The sequence below is a fragment of the Poeciliopsis prolifica genome, unplaced genomic scaffold (genome assembly GCF_027474105.1).
Source record: "Poeciliopsis prolifica strain line A6 unplaced genomic scaffold, Auburn_PproV2 SCAFFOLD035, whole genome shotgun sequence".
NCBI classification, from domain to species: domain Eukaryota; kingdom Metazoa; phylum Chordata; class Actinopteri; order Cyprinodontiformes; family Poeciliidae; genus Poeciliopsis; species Poeciliopsis prolifica.
In genome coordinates, this window is record NW_026562410.1 from 4,991,499 (window position 1) to 5,010,529 (window position 19,031).

Consider the following 19,031-nt stretch of genomic DNA (forward strand, 5'->3'; position numbering starts at 1 on the left):
TATTAACGTCCGATACTGAACCTCAGATACCGGTGTCAGCAGACATAATCTGATGCAGAAATCGGTGCTGGATTGACGTAAAATGCTTAATATTATTTAACAGACATATTTGTGCTGAATTACATATTTATTTGCCAACTCTGCATTGGTGCAGCACACTTAGATACACTTATAGCTTCACAAGTTTGGTCAAACATATAAAGACGACACAAATTTAATTTGTTCAGCCAGTGTAATTAGGACTATAATTAGGAATGTAAAAATAAAAAGTAAAGAAACTGATTAAAACAATAGGTTGACAACATGCACAATGAAGAAAACTCAGTGGAGAGCTCTAGGATCCGGTGTTACTGCTGTTCCTCAGGTCAAAGTTCAGCACCGTTATGAGGTAATCTGACTCCCTTGTAGATACCGAATGACCAGGTCATCCCATCAATAAGAAGTTTGATTCATTCACATTCAGCACCACTTATTCACAGATTTTGATCAATTTAGGCAGATTTTTGTCACCAGTTATCCAAACATTGGATTGTAGCTTATGGAGAAGCAGCATTCAGCTTCTATGCTCTGCAAATCTGGAACAAACTCCCTGAAAACTGCAAACCAGTTGAAACACTGAGTTCTGTTAAATCAAGGCTGAAATACCACCTGTTTAAAGCTGCTTTTGATTCAATGGTTTTGATGACGACGCTCATCTCTGTTGCTGGTTTCACAGTTGTGTGACGTTGCTTTACATATTTTCATGAAGTAAAGCATTTTGAACTGCGTTGATGCTAAAATGTGCTGCACAAGTGAACTTGATTGATGTTATTTAGACTGTGTGTTAATAAGAGAAAATCCTCCTTAATGTCATGTAATCAATATACACTGGAATAAAAACAAGAATGGATTAAAAAAATAATAATAATAATAGTTGACCCCAAATGACACATTCTTATCACACCTTTTGGGTTTGTAGAATCATGAAGTTTTGTTTCCAGCCTTTCATTATTTTTTTAAAATACTTTTCATTTCTCTGTTTTTCTAATCCTCTCATCCCTGTTTTCGATTATTTTCGTTTTTATTCCCTGAACTCAGATTGAGTGCCTTCAGTTGATAATTATTTTTTGAGTCTTAATCAATCTTTTTTTTTAATTTATGCTTCTTAGTTGATTTTTAGTCTAATTAAATCTAATCAGTGCTGTCACTCAAGAAATGGAAGATCTGACTTTTATCGCAGCCGGACGAAAACGCCTGTACTTTTGGTTGTGCTTGTTGTTTGTTTGTTTGTTTTTGAACACAACACAAACGCGTCTGCTGTTTATGGACATTATGCGATAATTTTCTGTTAAAAAAACAACAACAAAAAAAGCACTCATTTTGCCTGCTGTATTGTGTTGCCTTGTGTGGGCTGCCTGTGACATCTCGTCTCTCTAATGAGAGCAGGCAGTCGAGAATCTCCACACCACGGAGTGCGAACGGCGTTCATCTGCTGTAACAGGATGTTAATTCCACAGATAGAAACTAAAACGCCGCCTCCACCTCCTTTCTTTTCAGCGCCTCTCTGAGGTAATACAATTTCCTCCCTCTGAAAGGGTAAAAGCTCCTTTTAAACAGCCAGCCAGAGGCAGGGGCTCGGGGCCGAGGCAGGCACTCGTGTTTCTATTCATTAGGGGTGTTTTTATTCAGCCTGCTTTGCCTGAGCATCCGGCCCATTTTCATCTAACTCAGCTGATTGAGGACGTTTCCTTGATGCACTCCTCTTCGCCTTCTAGACTTAACGAAGGGAGCGTTCTTCGCCAACAAGAGGCGCCTTCTAGCTGTTGATTAGATGCGTTCGGCTGTAGGAGCGCGCGTCACGTGACGGACGGATATTCTTGTGTCAATCTGCCCTTTAGTTTGGATGCAGTTGCACAATATTGTACAGAATATTGAGTTTTTGCAGAAAGCTGCCTCACAAAAACGGTTCGACTTTTTCACAAGATAACGCGTAATCGTGATGTGGGATCTGTGATCATCAGTTCTCACGTCTGACTGAGGGCTGAAACGATTGATCGATTTTTTAAATAATCGTCAACTAATTTAGTCATTGATTAGTCGCTGATTGGACTACACCGATTCCAGAAAATGAAAAATATTTGTTCAAAGAACAACATGCCCAGAGCTGTAATTATATCAAAGCTGTGCAAGAGATGTACACAATGTGGTTTTAAATAAAAAAAACTAAACTTTTTTTATTCTGTTTAATTGGAGTTTCATCCTTTACTCCAAATGATCAAGTGTTCATTGTGTCTTAGACAAATGTTTTCTTATTTAAAAAAGGTAATTAATTACTTTATTTGCATATGTTAGTATATTTTTAATTTTATGTAAAAACAGCTTAAGTGATTAATTGACGAGTCTGGAGAACGTGCCAATTTTATTATCCAATTAATAGATTGCTAGTTGCAGCGGTTTTCTGGATACAGATTTATATCTGAACTTTGTGTAGGCCCTTTCAACAAAAGAATATCCTTTAATCTCTTTCTAACTCTTGGCTGAATGTTTGGGCCCATTGTCCTTGTTGAAGGAAAACCTTTGACTCTTTCTCAGCCTGAAGATTTTCTTCACTTATTTAGCTTCATCCAAATTCCCATCAACCGTTAATTGGCTTCCGCCTCCCAGCACAGCATGACGCTGCCACCACCATGTTTAATAGTGATGTTCATGTTTTCTTTTTGGATTTTTTTCTATACGTTATCCTGACTAAAGCTCTGTTTTTGTTGCATTTCTTGGTCTTCATGATTTTTTCTTCTCAGCTTCATTCATTCTGAGATTAAACTAGAAAGTGGTGAACTCGGTTTACTAATTAGGCATTTCAGATTTCAATTTGTAAAAACAAAATAACATAAAATAATAAAAAATCACACGTACTTTTCAATTCTCGCATACAACTTTGTGTCACATAGAATCTCAATAAAATACAACATGTTGGTGAAATGTGTGAAGACTTATCTAGAAGAATCGATGTGTCATTGCTACCTGTTTGTCTCTGATTTTTATTCCGGTCTCTCTCCAGGTCACTTCTTCATCGTTTGGCCCCGTGAAAACCTACGAGCTGCTCCACCACATGACAGGAAAAGGCTTGTCGGCCAAGTACCACTTTCCCCGGCAGCCGTGCTTGTACCAGCCCAGTATGGTGGCGGTGCAGGTCATCCTGACCAACAGCTCAGATCACAGCCTGGAACAGATCCATATAGGTGATCGGAGCCCAGCCAGCCTGAATGTCCACTGCTTTAACACTGTTGGTGAGTCGGCAACACGCGTTACTCTGTGGAAATGTCTCCTCTGACCGGATGAATACTTTGTATGAGTTTGTTAAACGGGCACTATTATTTATTTATTTATTTATTTTACTTTACATCATGCTATAATGTTAGTCAGTCCTCAAAAACATATCTGGGGTGTCGCTTTGATTCTTTCATGCATTTCTGACAAATTTGCCAATCTCCATGCCAACCATCCAGCTTTGGAAAACACCTGGGTGGACCTAGCTCCGCCTCCGAGACACAGCCCCTCCTCAGCTACAGTTTGTGAGCTTCTGACTTCTGCACTCAGCTCCTTCAGACTAGCTAGAAGCAATTAGCAAACACCTTGGGCAGCTATATAAGCTACTTTTCAGAGGAACGCCTATAAAAATGTTTTTAAAGGGTTAAAAGAGCAGCCATGAAACTGATGTATTTAAAAACTACTGGTGGGCCACAAAATTCATTAAATACCATTCACTGAATAAAAAAAAAAGAAATGTATATATATCACTAAATCATAGTTAATGATTTATAGGTTTTCCTGCTCAACAATAAACATATTTTATGAAATTAAAGATCAAACACATAAATAGGACTTTGGACGTTTGCTTTATTTAAAAAAAACAGATAACTTGTATTAGCTTTCTATTATGTTGGCCAATCAAAATCATTTTATGGACCACACTTTGGACACCACCCTCCTCCATGTGAGTGGCTTATTGAGATTTTTCTTGGCTCGTTGTGTTTTCCAGACGGATCTTGAATTATCATCAAATAGTCGGATACCCTCTAAGCCCATTTAGCCTACTAAAAAATAAAAACAGGCAACGACTAATCTTTACATCCAATCAAATCACGATTTAACTGATATCGATCAGAAGAAGAAAATTGACACGCCGTTCCCAGTTTTCCGTCTGATAAACTGTACCTTTAAAACCTCTGGTTCGTGTGGGCCCTGAACGCACCGCAAGACAGAAGCGGTGCGCGGTGAAGCATGCTAAAGCGCCCTTTGCAGAGGATTGATTGGGCATTGAAGGAACTCATGCAGCCAAACGGTGGACAATTTGGATCGATTGAGTGTGGGTACGGTGAGCCAGAGGCTGGCTTTAGTTTGGATGAACTGCAGGGGGATGAATACAGACAAAAGCTTTATGTTGAGCTGCTTTGTGTCTGTTTGCTGAAGGACTATGATAATGAGTAAATTTGCTGTTTTCTGCTGCCTATCATGCCACATTATAACAAAGGACACTGGTGTTGACTTTTGAGTTAAGTTTCTGCGGCTTATGTGGGGAGAGGCGTCCTCGTCACAATAAGCAACAAAACAATTAGTCAGAAAATAAATTAAAAGGAGCGCTATCATTTCCATTTGGACAACAGTCGTCAATAAAACATTCTCCTTTTAAGTAGTTGAAAAGCCGCCATTTTGAGAAACACTGCAAACATTTGACCCCCAGTACAAAGTAATCTGCACTACCTGCCACTTTTGTCTGTTTTCTCTGTCTCGGCTGAATGACTATTTTAGTTTTTACAAACTTCATAATCCATTGTAATTATTTTGTTTGTTTATTTTCTGGTTCCAAATTAAATGTTTTTAGAAATTTTATTATTTTTGAATATTTGAGCTGGTTTTGCCTTGGATTATTAGGCTAGTACTGTTATTATATTGGTTGAAAACCAATGGTTTCAAAACTACAATATTGTAGTTTCAAAACTACAATATTATCATGTATCGCAATATGTTCTGGGACAATTTATTATCCAGCAAAGTATACTGAGACGAGCCTGGGGATCCTGTCATGCAAATAAAGGAAAACAATATAATTATTCAGCAGTGATCAGTTTTTCTAACTTGGGTAAAGTCTGTCCAATCTCCATGTGTCACTTTAAGATTCTGATTCTCTCCAACATTTTTAAACTCCTCGTATTTTCATCTCCCTACCTCAGCTCTCCTGATGCTGATTTAGTCCTTGACGGCTCTGTCGCTTTGGAAAGATGCTTTTCTTTCGTATTTCTTTTTTTTCTCTCTCTCTCTTCAGAGGCTGAATTTGCGGGGAAAGGAGATTGAAGGATAGATTTCTCACACGTGGCGGCCTTGCTTTGCCATGTAGAAAACACACGCTGTGTAGACGCTTGTCTGTTTCACTCCGCTCTCCCCTTCCCTCATCCCTCTCCCCCCGCGCCGCACGTCCTGCCCTTGGAGCTCATTCTCTCTTCTCGTGTTTTTCTCCCTCCCCTTTACTTCCACTCTCAGAGCGGCTGGAGCCGGGGGCCTCGGTGAGCGTCTCCATGGGCATCGACTTCAGCGACTCAACACAAGCAGCCAACTTCCAGTTATGGTAAGACAACAGGAAACCCTGAACAAAAAAAAAAACTCACCTGTATGACTGAATCAATTTAGCCAACTGCTGGTTTTGCCTCTCTTGTTTGTTCTTGCAGTTATTTTATTTTTTTTCCTTTTTGTTTTCCCCTCCTCACTTTGCCTTCGTTCCCAGGTGAGACATCAACCGCGATTGATCCCGTTTCACTGGGATAACAATTATTCCCCCTCCCCTTCCACTAATCAGCCCCAACCCAAATCAGCCCGCCGAATGCCATTGGCACCGCTGCTCAGCTGATCAATAACCTTATCAGAAAATCTGTCTGAGATGGAGAGGACGGATCAATCCGCTCTAAAATTCTATTCACAGAGCCATCGGTTTGCTCAGCGACCAGAGGAGAAACGCTTCCAAAAGAAACAGGGACGCAAGGCTGCTCAAAGTACACGATGCGTTATGTTCATTCACATTAGCATCAGCATCAGTTTAAACTAAAAAGCATTTTAAATCCAGCAACTAGATTTAATTTTCTGTTGCTGTGGAAATTAAATCTAGCCCTACGATAACTGACCTGGTTGTTTGTAACTTTTTGGACAAAATCTAAAACAAGGAAGCACTAAAGGCTTCTCATTTGTGACTGTGCATTGTTGACCTCAGCACAAGGCCGTGCAACACTCTGCCTTGACGTAACGCTCTACAGGACTGCGGGTTTTAAGACAAGTGATTAATTCAATTAATCTGCATTATGTTATATGAGTGCAGTTCCAAATCTAATACAGTTCTAAGAAAGTTAAACTTTCTAGATTGATCGTATGCGTTGACAGCCACAGTCGAGACATTCTGTCGACAAAACAATCTAAGGTCCAGTAAGGAAAGCATTTTTTATTTTTTTTGAACAGACTCTGTAATTCTGTTTTTCCCTCCTCAGCACCAAGGAGGACCAGTTCAGCGTCTCTATTCAGCCCGCTGTCGGAGAGCTGTTAATGCCCAGCGCCATGAATGACCCAGACTTCTGCAGTGAGCAAAGTGAGTGCATTGCGTCATGCTTTTCTCTTTCAAAACGTAAAGAAATACATCACAGTCCAATAGATTCTCAAAGACGAGCGTCGTAATCCTCATCCACCGTGGTTTTTATCTAAATAAAAACCACTGGTATTGAGCTTTTCCCTCAGTTTTAATATTTGCTGACAGTCTCGGTCCAGGTTTGATGACTTTACTATTTTATGCTCCTTGGATCAGGCAGAAGTATGAATGTGCTACTTGTCTGTTTTCAATGTATGTGAGCCAGAGAACTGCTAGACTGAATCGAATGAGAAATCGGTCTAGTGAGCGGTGGTGGCGTGTTAGGGCAGTTCATCAGCGGGCTGCCCTGTCTTTGTGTTGAAAAATTTTAAAAGTAACAAAAATTAGGAGGTGCATGAGCAGGCATCAAATTTGGAAATGATGGTGTGAGGCCAGCAGGCAGGTGCAGAGATGATGCAATCGTTGCAACCTTAGCCTGGTGGAAGGGCAAATAAAGCCTGGTGGCCTGCCAGGCTTATTTTACTCTGGGGGAAACCCTGGGGCTAAATAATCCAACCCGACCCGAGCCCGACCTGACAAATTAACTTAAATTATAGTCTTATGCCCACAGTAAACACAACACGTCATTTTCAAGGAAGATATTTTTGATTTTTAGACTATAATTTGAGTCTGCAGTGTAAATTCTCCCATTTTCTGCTTCTGTTTAACATCTTTCAGGTCTGTTTTGTCGCTAGTCGCAGTCTTGAGTCAAGTGCAGATCTGTCGCCTGTCATCAGGGTAATCTGTCTAATCACCTAGTTAGATTTTAATGAGAGGAAAACCTCTTTTCCAAATTTTGGTTCGGGTCGTAAATCTGAACTCCACATTTCACTCTGACGCTTGTGATCACTGTGGGCTTATGTGTTTTTAAGTGCGCCAACCACTGTCACATAAGACCTATTAACTATATCTGTTTACATGTGCATAAAGTAACAATAAAACAAAGTGTCTCAAGTCTTCCAGCCCGTCCACATCCTCTAGATGATGGGGAGCGGAGAGGAACGCCTCCCACCCTTCAGCAAGTGTCTGAGTGCAGCACTAAATGCTGCTTCTGCATTAATTAACCTCATTCATGATTGTCTGAGCTCAACTGCACTTAGATAAAAGCAAAGGGAGATTTAAGATGAAGTAACAGCCTGTTCATTCGGACCATTTTCTCTCAAACAAATGTACTTTAATGTATTGGAGGGAAGTCAATAACTTATTTCAGGTAATAGATTTTTATTATATTTGATGGTGGGACCACTTTCACTTCTACCTAAAATGTTCCTATTTGTCTCAGTTCGTTTATTTAAATCCCTTCCCATTACTCGGCACAGATGGACTCTCCCTTTTTGTGGGTCTTTTATTGTTTACTTTTGCTCCTTTACGCGTTACAGCATGCGATTATGTTGGCATGCTGAAATTTCGTGGATGGTTTCATCATTCAGTTCTGTACTTCTTGAGACGGACCGATCAGAATTTGGTGACCGATCTCAAAGATTTTGAGCTGCCGATACCAGTTTTGGCAGATTCCAACCTATTCCATAGGAAGATTTTCCAAAAAAAAAAAAAAAAAAAAAGACATTTATAATCATTTTAATAGCTCATAGGTGATTTCATGCTTCAGAGGAGTTTTTGTGAAACTGTGTTAAATAAGTTTGAAACAATAACAAGAGATTTTCTTCACATTTTAAACTACCTGTAGGAGCTTTTATTGATAATTACTGCTGCTAGCATGGCTAGCGGTACTGAAACCACGCCTCATTTAAGCATCTGACTGAGTCTGAAAAAAGCTAACGTAGCGTTTTCCCTCAGTGAAGACATCAGTACTGAAAAGTGTTGGTGTGATCTGGTAGTGCTCAGGATGTGGTGCATTCACCCCTTTGAAAAAGGTAGTATTTTTGAGTTACTCATCAGCTTGTCAAGGATTGCTCAAGCTATAAATTTTCCGACTCTGATCGCCAGCCAGTTTTTCTGCGCGTCTGTAAAGCGGCGCATTGATCCTTTTTCAACTTCTGCCTCGATTGTTATCGATTTTAAATGTAACGAAACACATAAAATTACGTTTGTTTTGTTGTTTTGTGATTTTTCTGAGCAAATATTTTGCATCTTCTCAGAAAAGCTCCTGGGCATGAATGAGACTTCAGCAACCATCACCATGGCAACTGCCAACACCTCCAAGCAGAGCATCAGCAAGCAGGTCCTGTCCGTGGCGAATGTAGGAGTGGTTTCATCTGAGCAAAACAACCTTCAACGGTAAAACACACACACACACGTTTCACCTGCATTCACATATCTTATTGTATTATGTATGTAATGATGCTTATTATAAATGCTGGAATGCTCATTTATTTCAGTCTAATTAGTTTTGTTCAGTGGTTTCCAAATGCATGGCTTTGCTAGGTTTTATTTCTTAGTGATTGGAGGACTGCAGCTGTCATCACACATTTTAAAGGTCATGTTACTTCTTAAATCAGTCACGACAGGAGTTCTTAAACTGAGCAGGGAAAAATACATATTCATTTTACTATTTAATTTTATTTTATTTTTTATGTTTCACCCCTTTATAGGGGGAAAGAAGCTGACTTAAAGTTGTCAATTTTTTACAAGGAAAAATAAAGTGCCCTTAGTTAAATTGGAAAGAGAGCATTTGTGGACATCTTGACACAAACACCAGATCTGTTGTGTGCTTGGAAAACTCTGTGGATCTCTGCAGCGCCACTTACTTCCATAATTATTACTCTTTTTTTTTACTATTATTATGATTTTATTTTTGCCTGGGCCTTTTAAATTATAGATCATCTATTTACATATGTCGATAGATGATATTGGTTGTATTAGGTTTCAGTCATGTAACCTAATACATATTAAAGGGACACAAACACCTGTTGCATTTACTTTTTGCTTTTCAAAAAAATCTTTTTCCGTCACAGACATGTCCTGTTCCTATTGATCATTGAATACAATCCTACTGAACTACTTTAAATCTGGAATAAAAGTCTAAAGGAAATCCAACCTTTTTTTTTTATCTTTTATTACAAGTATTATTATTATGGATATTTCTTCAGGCGTCCTTTTGAGTCGAAAGTTTTGCTAAAGTGTGTTTCTGTCATAGTGAAAGTGCCTGTTGTCTCACACACACACACACACACACACACACACACACACACACACACACACACACACACACACACACACACACACACACACACACACACACACACACAAGCCAGGGGAATGCCCTGAGAAGCCTAGCTGTGTAATTGGTGTACACAGAGTGTGCTAATGAGCTTCCTCCTCTGTCACGCACACCCGAACACCTGATAGATAATTACACCTCCCGCTCTCCCTCTGTTTCCTGCTCTGTCCCTCTTTCAGTTCCACACACACCCCAACCTGTCTCACCCTTTGCACTGCTGTCTGTCTTTCACTTCCTCTTTGTCTTTTACTCCTTCCCTCTCCTCCTCCTCTTCCTCCTCGTCCTCCTCTCTGCCTGGTCGCGTCGTCTCAAAACGCCGTCGGCTTCTTTATAGATTTGGGCCTGAACAGCAGCGAATCGTCCGAGGCGTCAGATAAATAAGGGCCACCGAGGAAGTTGGGAGCGAAAAAAAAAATAAATAAATAAAATAAGAGGGAGGCATTTTGCACAAGGGCGCAGAGAGCCGAAAGACTGAGTGGAAATCAATGGTAGCCGGTGGGAGAGGCCGGCGACCGATACGCCCATACTTCATTCAGAATAACCAATAGATCAGGCGACTCTGCGCCATCAATCTCTTTTTCTGCCTCTGTGCCGGCTCAAGAGGAAGACGCTGTCCCGCGTTAATGAAGACGCTCTTCCAAGCCGTCCCTCTGATCAGTAGCTTGATGGAGTTCCTCTCCGACAGAATCCCCAATAAAGTTAACCACCCGGGTTCAGAGGGTTGGATCTGTTCTGTCATATTTCACTCCGGCAGTCCTCCGCCTGCGTCTCCACTTCTTCTTCTCTTGTTTTACACTCAAGCAACTGGCGACCAGAAAGGAATTTGTTTTATCAAAGCTCCTGCAGCACTGGCTTTATAGGCATATCTACTTTTAATTAGAATTGCACCGATCAGACATTTTTCTGGTCAATATCGCTCTGATTTGGGTTGAGTTGATAAATCGCACCTTTTTACTTTTGTTTCATTTATTCACAGTTCATTATGACAAAAAAAATCCTATTTTTATTATTTTGAATGAAAAGTATTAGCTTGGAGAAAACAAATCTCAGATAGTCAAGTCATTTGCCATAAACAACTAAATATCAATCAACCATCCATATAATGATGATTATTATTTAAAAAAAAACTCAAAACGGGCAATGTGAGTTATAGAAATAATAAAGAAATAAACATATCTTTGTAATGAAAAAGCACTTTACTGAATCAATATGCTTCATTATACCTAGATAGGATCTCATGTTTTATTTTTTAAACGTAAAACTTGATCTACTCTTTGGTTTTGTTCGACGGATTGTTCCATTGACAGAAATGCAACGTTCCATTAGTTTTCTTCTTTTATTTTTTTCCTTCTTCTTAAAATCTCTGATTTTCTCAAATTCTTAATGCTATTGGGTAATCGACCAATACTTCCATGAGAAACGGACCTCATCTCCTTCCGCAAAAGTCTGAAAACCAGCCCACCAGGTCTCATCTGCAGGTTAACAAAACTCACCCCAACTTGGCAGCTTTTCACTATATCAGGCAACTTTTCAGACGAAACATTCGGTACCGGCCAAAATCCTCAGGTTAGGCTTTTTTAAAATCTGCCAGAAAACTGCAATTAGTTCACCACTAAAATTTCTGATTTTTTTTTTATATTATTATTTTGATTACGATCAATTCCCATTTCCTACTTGTGTCTTCTTAGTCTTGCTGCAGTTAAAAAAGAAAATCAGATATTTTTTTAAATATTTGACCAGACAACCACCAGTCCGACCCGAACAGGAGAAAACGAGCAGATTCAAATCTCTGGTTGTATTTCCAACTTCAAAATATAACCAGTTCTGCTAAGTTCTGCATGTGTCCAGGCAACCCCTCCCCTGCCTGTTGCTGCACACTCCGCCAGCTGGCTGAAAGAGTGCAACCGCACTTCTCTTCTGCTCACAGTAAAGCAGTTATGCTTTTATGTTTTAATGAAATTTTAAGAATTGCTGGAGAGGAGCAACATTAATAGAAACGTTTCCAGTCATTTTCAAAACAAATGCTTGCATCACAGTAGTAAAATAAATTTAGAACATTCTCTTTGTATTTTTGAGACTCCATCTATGGCCTTATTTTTCTATGACTAGTAGCTTTATAAGCACTGATTTATTCATGTGAACGTTTAGCTTCAGTGAGTATTTTGCAGACTATTGTGCCATGTTGAAAATACAGATCAGCTCTCATTGCTTTTTTGCTCGACACACAAAAAAGCGAATCTAATTTATTTTTTTCCCCCCTATAAGTGGCCCAAATTACCCACGCATTGCCGCAGTTCCTGCTTTAAATGGCGCTCACACAACAGACATTAGATTAATCATTCAGATCGGATACACCCACTGAGAGCTTAATGTAGAGGTCACTCTGCATTAAATGTGACGCGGAAAGTGACCTCCATCAAGAATCCCGTATTTCCAAAGTAATCCCCAGAGAAAATCTCTGTAAAATGTGAAGGAGGGAATAAAAAAGAAAAAAGCATGATCAGAAGTTTGGATTCAGAATGAAAATAACGGGTAATATCAACGCGTGCAGCGGAATTGAGCTCCGGTTTGGTTCGACAAAGCGACAACCCGTTCTCCTTTGCGTCCCTGTACTCCTCCCGTCCGTCAGCAGGGCGCAGCACTGCTTTTCCCACACAGGCTGTCAAAGCCGAGGAGGTGGGGCGCGAAGAGGAGGGGCGGGGTGGGGTGCGAGGATTGCCACTGAAACGGAGAAATTGATTGCTGGGAAGGGGGGATGGCAATAAATCAAGCAGGAAAGCAAATGTAGAAAACGCTGTTCTTGTTTATGTCTGAACAGGCGGAATAGAATAAATGTGCTCTATTTTTCAGTCCGTTTGAAAGCAAATTTGATCGAATTTTGCATGCGTTGCCAATCCCCACTGCTTAGGCCCAGTTCCCCTACCCCCCCAACAAAAATAAGTTTGGTAAGTTTGGAGGAAAAAAACAATTCTAAATCTGAACCTTTTTGATTTATAATTTGTTCTTTGTCTCTTTACTGGATTATAATTAGATTATGTTTCTGTAAACTGATTTTTTTTCTTTCTTTCTGCTCTCTGTTGCGTTCTTGTTCCTTCCTGCTCTGTTTAATTTCCTGCGGCCTAATCAAAGCGACGGGCTCTCTGTGAAGCTTCATGTTCTCCTCGTTTCACTGTGGTCCCCCTTTTTATTTTATATATATATATATATATATATATATATATATATATAATATATATGTATATGTTGCCTCCGTCGTCCATCTGTCCTCTCCTCCTCGCCGTCTTGCCGCGATGCTTCCTGGTTCTAATTGGAGCTAACAGCTTTGGCTAGCTACCTGGTCTGTCACCTTTCTGTCACCCTTTTATTTTTTAGATCTTATATTATTATTTGTTTTAAACCAGGGATGTCCAAACTGTGGCTGTGGGGCCATTTGAGGCCCTCTGAATGATTTTCCTTGGCCCCTTGGTCCACAATTCAAGAATGGATTAAATTTGCGATAACTTCAAGATTTTTCCAGACAGACATTATGTAGCATTTGTTTATTTAGGTATAAAGCCAAGTGGTTTTTCCTATTATTAACGATGTTTCTGTTTTCATTGCTGAATCCAGCAGATGTCTCCCAGTTCCCCAATTCTGTTCATGTTGAGGCTAATGAAATTGTAACGTTTTCTACAATTAGTGCTTTTACTGTTGGAAAGTCTAAATTTAATACAGTTTGATGGTAGACTGAAATCTGTTAAAGTGACCACTGCTAGCCTAACGGCACCGGACTTGGACAGAGTGAAAAGGTCCACAAAAGCTGGACATGTTATAATTATACAGTTATAAATTATAGGTGTATAACTGATGAAGTTAGTAAGTTGTTTAGGTTTAAAATTTAGCCAAAATTTGTCTCTAAAAGGACTTTACCTGAAACTTACAGAAACCCTGTGCGGTTTTTCGTCTGCTAGCCAAAGTATGAAATCGACTGCAGAGTGTTTGAAAGTTTCTTCAGGTCAACGTTTCCTCAAGATGTCAGAAAACTTCCCAGAATCCTCCGTTTGAATGGAACAAAGAGCAACGTGGCGCTGCCGTCGCTCCACCCTGTGCACTGCCAGTCAGCAGGCTTAAACATGTTTGCCGTGTTGTTGGGGGGTTTTTCCTCCTTTTCTTGCAAGCTGAACATAATTGGCTATTTGGAAATATTTCAGCTGACTGTGAGTATATAATTCCCACCTTTAACTCCACTGACGATGCAGCTAATAAGTTGCCAAATTTTGTTCATGAAAAGAAAAGCAGCGACGGTTCAGCTGGTGTTTTTCCATATCAAAATGACCAATATGTGATTTAGATAACATGACTGAAACAATTTAATATTTTGGCAGGAATAATTGTTGTTTTTCTGTTGTCGTTTTCTTTTCTTTTTTTTTGTTTTATAAATGATGCACTTAAATATTGTGTACAGTTGATATTTTTATCCAAGGTTATCACAGTGAGTGTCTGGCAGCAGCTTGTTCAGAATTGAAAGAAATAGTTCTGGAAGTCATAAATCAGAATAAAAGTGTAAAAGATAAAATGCAGTGTTAAACAAGTTTATTATTATTATTATGTATTATTTTATCAAACCTGATCAATTTCAATACTAGAATGGAGGGAGGGCACTGACTTGTAAAAAAGCCCCGATCGATTTTACCGATTCACATTTACTTTTGATTTAAGATTTTTCTCTTTAAAATCTGATCATTTGATCTTAGTTGAGATTGAAGGAGAAAATGAAGGGATTACAGGATTATGACTATTTATGCTTCGATCTATGGGTGCAGTCAATAAGTCTGCTGAGATTTCCTTAATTAAGAAATTTGTTTTGATGCATTTTTCTTTTTCTTGTTTTTTATTTATTTATTTTTTTTTTACATTTCTTTACTTTTCTTTTTTTTTGTGAAACCAATCTTCTCCACAAAGACCTAAAAATCAACCATTGACTGCTTTTTTCCATGGCAACTTTTTGTTGTCAGCTTAGGAATTTAGATGCTGCATTTGGCAACTTTTCAGTCAAAAAAACAAAAAAAAAAAGTCTGCCAAAATCAGAATCAGTAGATAGATTAGTGATCGGCCAGAAAACTGCAATCGGTGCAATCCCCACGTGACGATTCTACAGCAGAAAATACGGGGATTCACACGTTTTGATGCATTTAATGAACAGGATGAAAGAAAATATCTCTCTCTGGTACTCGACCAATCAGACACGATCAAAAGGAAATTGATCGATTTTGACAGCCAGGCGATTTTAAATCGTGATCTGCAATACCGTTTCGAATTTAATCTACGAGTCTGGAGAAGTATGAAAAGATGGTTTAAAGAGGAAGCCTGTGTGAAAGGTGAAGCCCAGTCTGCGTTGGCTGCGGCGGGGCAGAGGAGAGGCAGATGGCGCTCCCCGGCTCCGCTCGGCGCGTGGAGAATCACAGATAATTGGAGAGCGATGCTTAGCCGCAGCCCCGACGATCGATGTCAATCCACCTGCTTTAAGTCCAGGGCTAATGCTTTGCTTTTCTTTTCCACGCGCCGCAATTAATCCGGCGCTTAGCCCGCTATACGGAGAGAGCAGAATACCAATGACCCGTTTAAGGGCACGCTCGACCTTAATCGCTCCCTCCTGGTCCATGAAAATGCGCTGATGTGCTACATCCAGATGTGATGTGTGTGGGGTTTTTTTGTTTTGTTTTTTCATCCTTTTGCGCACCAGAACGTGCGCACAACCGCAAAGCTTTCAATGAAAACGGCCTCGGAAACCAAAGGCCATCTCTGCTTTCTGCAGAGAGAGAGAGAGAGAGAGAAGGAGGGCAACACATCCGCATCTCCTGAGACAAAACGCCAGCGGCCTCCGGGTGGTGTTAACTGGCTGAATAAATGATAGATTTATATCCTAAATCCATTAGCAAAGCCGCAGGGACCCCACGGACACCCCCGGGCTACTGACGGAGAGGCGAGAGGGGATGGAGGGGGGAGACAAGGCAACTAACTGTGTGTTTGTTTGTCGCATAAAGAAAGAAATATGTCACATTTGATAGTTTTAAGTGTTGGAAGAGGCCGAGGCCTGTCGGGTAATAAGAACCGATTCACAACAGCTGAATTATTTAAAGAAATGAAAGCAGAAACAACGAGGGTTTTGTTGGGGTTTTTTTCCCCTCTCTTCTTTTTGGATGAACTCCATCTCCTTCCAGAATGAGTCGGTTCCTGCTGAAGTGGCTAATATTTTAATTAAGTCCAAGGAGGACTCTCTCTTCCCTCGCTGAGAGCGCCGTCATAAACTCCCTCTCGTCTGTTGATGGTAATTTAGCGGCTCCCCAGAGACGTCAGACCCCCCCGCCCCCCTCCTCCCGACTCCTCGGTTTTCTCGTGCGTGTCGTCTCCTCCGCTAATTAGCAGAGGCGTCGGGCCACCAGGTCGGTCGCGGCGCGGCACGGCGCCCGTCCGCGGCCCGTCCTGTGGGGGCTCTTCACAGGCTTTAGTCAGGCCTAAGTGGGTCCCTTTGTGGGCTGTTTGTCGGGCCTAAGCGGGCCGCGCAGGGGGTCTTTGTTGCCGGAGATGTAGTGTTAAACGGAGCCAGATGGCTGGGAATGTGTCACGTGAGGTCCCGGCTCGACACTGTCACGCTCAAAGAGGGTCACGCCGGGTCATAGCCTCTGTCTACCTCTTGTTAGCTTCTCTCAATGGGGACCATGTGCGCTTAAGGGAAGGTATCCAAGGAAACGGGGGTGGACTGAGTCGTGGGCCTGGCCCCAGAGGGAGCTGGTGGGACGGGGGGGCCGTGGAAGTCCCAGAGCTCCCACACAGTCATGGACTCTCAGTCCATAAAAGAGGCTGAGTGCTGTTTGACGGGCATAAAGGGCAGGTCCCCGTCCCCAACGGGCCCCGGTCTGATGGGATAATAGACTCTGTTGCTCTGCTACATGTGGCTCAGTGCAGAGCCAGACTCGCTGAGCTCGCCTCCTTCATTTACACTTTATATCCAGTAAGAAAAATCTGTGACATTCCTGAAAGAAATAGTTTTTTGGTTTGTTTGGTCTTTTTTTTAAGTAATGATGCGACTTTTATTACAAAATCTGCTGGTTTTACTCAAACCAAATTAGCAGCTACCTTCCTAATTGGGGGTTAATAAAATCCAACAGGTTTTGTCTGTAATGCAACAAAATGCAAATGTTGAGGTGGTAGTAAGTCTTCATAAGACATTTTCTTGGAATGGAAATATCTGAAATGATTTTAGTCGGTAGATGCCTGCGATTAATGCCTCTGATCTTGAGTTTACAAAAGTGAAAGGCCTTCCTGGGTTTGGTGGCCTGTTGCAATCAATCAATTAATCGAATGAAAAATGAAAACAAACTCAATCATTTCCATTTTCACAATGTATTATTTTTCTCTTTCTACCAAAAACTGGATGACAAAAGTCTTCAGTCTGGTGCTTTGGTCTCCACCAACCTGTTTTTTGAAGGACATTTTTATTTGCAGAGATATCACTGTTCATTTTATTTCTTGTTTCTGTTGTTCCATTTCTTTATTTTGGATATTTCGAATGTCTTCCAGTTTTAGCGTTAAATGCTCATTTAAGGTTTCTTTGAAAATATTGTCTTCCGTTATTATACCATTACCTTTATATTACTTGACAATGATCTCAAAACCACCATATTATTGTTTATCGTGATAACTTCTAGGACACTTTATCATCCAGCAAAATGTATTGTGACATGTCCAGCTATACATAATTCACTTTGATATGATAGAAGGGTTCTTAAAGTATTGTATAGTATTTTTTCTCTTGGTTTTGTTTTCGTATACGCTTTGCTCTTTCAGCCGATAGCCTAACGGTGCGTAGCATGTTTTGTTTTTTTCCCGCTGAAGTTCTTCTGTGTTCCTGCAGGTTTGCCGGGCGCACCGTCAGCAGCGGAGCTCTGGTTCTGGTTACACTGGAGCTGAGAGAGTCCTCCACTGCCCTCCTCATCATCAACACAGAGAAGACCGTCATGGCGTCCATGTTGCTCAGAGATCTCAAACAAGCCCTGTCCCAGGCATAGATCAAGCCACCAAGAAAGGGGAGCGGTTCTTATTAGAAGATCTCACGTATATATATTTTTTTTATTCCCCTATTTTGGGACAGCTCTGGATCTGTTAACAAGTGCGTGGCGCTTCTTAATTGAAATCCAGGGGATTTGACTCAAAATGGACTGGAAGCAATGAAGAAACTCCTGTTCAGTGTTTTCTAGTTTAAAGGGCCGGCGTCTTTAGCGAGGGTTGTCCCGAAGCGTCAGAATAAATATGTGAAGGTCGCGGCAGTGTTAGAAGGCATCACAGATACGACTACATTTTCAGATGCGTCACTTTTCTCATTGTCTTTACATATTCACTACCTGGTGGCCAAAAAAATACATAAAAAAATAATACTGACAGGACACCATTCACAAAAATACTGACTGTATCTGGACTGTATGGAATGACAGAAGTGCCAAAAAATTAAGATTTTTGTCTAATAATAATGATAATTTGAAAAACAATGAAAAGTAGAGAAAAATATCTTTGTTTGGCTTTTTTTATTCTTCAATTTTTAATGATTAGGATTTGACAACTGTGCATACACAAATGGACAAAGCAGAAATTATTACAAAAGACGAGCAGAACAAATATCAAAAGATGCCAAAGCTCTTTCTGTGTATTTCTGAAAACATAAAACTTCTACATCCAGTAAGATCTGTATTTTATCAATTTGTCTTCATGGGTTTTTTTTCTTGTCCTTGTTTGTATAATATTTTTTTTAGCAAATGTATTTTTTGTGGGGGTTTTTTGCACTCCAGTCATTCCATATTTCTGAAGTTTGTTTCTTCCTGTCAATTTAAATAACTAAATATCCCTTTCTTGAAAGGGTCTGTGTTCTTTATCGCTGTATCGGTTACAGTACTGATGAATCAGCTCATCGTCGCTGTGATTCACTCGGGGTTTTTTTTTTTTTTCTTTCCTCTTGCCAAGGACAGAAGGGAGAGATTGACATTCTCATCAGGAAACTATAAATTAGTGAAACTCTTAAGCTTTACACTCCAGCCTTTAAACAAACCCTGTTGATTGATGGCTGAAGCTCCTCCAGCTGGTAATAATGTTACATAAAAAAACCAATGATCAATTTGGCGCCAAGGTCTTTTTATCTATGCTTTTTCTGATCAATAAAACGGGACTTTGTCAGTT

General features: G+C 40.3%; 1 protein-coding gene across 2 annotated transcripts in view; it reads left to right on the forward strand.

Annotated features, from left to right (window-relative positions):
* Positions 1 to 19,031, forward strand: part of ap3b1a (adaptor related protein complex 3 subunit beta 1a) — a 52,598-nt gene extending 33,567 nt beyond the window's left edge. For both annotated transcript variants that reach the window (XM_055052429.1, XM_055052430.1), the window contains exons 23-27: positions 3,038 to 3,266; positions 5,518 to 5,602; positions 6,510 to 6,607; positions 8,743 to 8,881; positions 17,719 to 19,031. In XM_055052429.1, the coding sequence (XP_054908404.1) occupies positions 3,038 to 3,266; positions 5,518 to 5,602; positions 6,510 to 6,607; positions 8,743 to 8,881; positions 17,719 to 17,872 (705 nt within the window). In that variant the 3' untranslated portion in view covers positions 17,873 to 19,031. The remainder of the gene's footprint in view (positions 1 to 3,037; positions 3,267 to 5,517; positions 5,603 to 6,509; positions 6,608 to 8,742; positions 8,882 to 17,718) is intronic.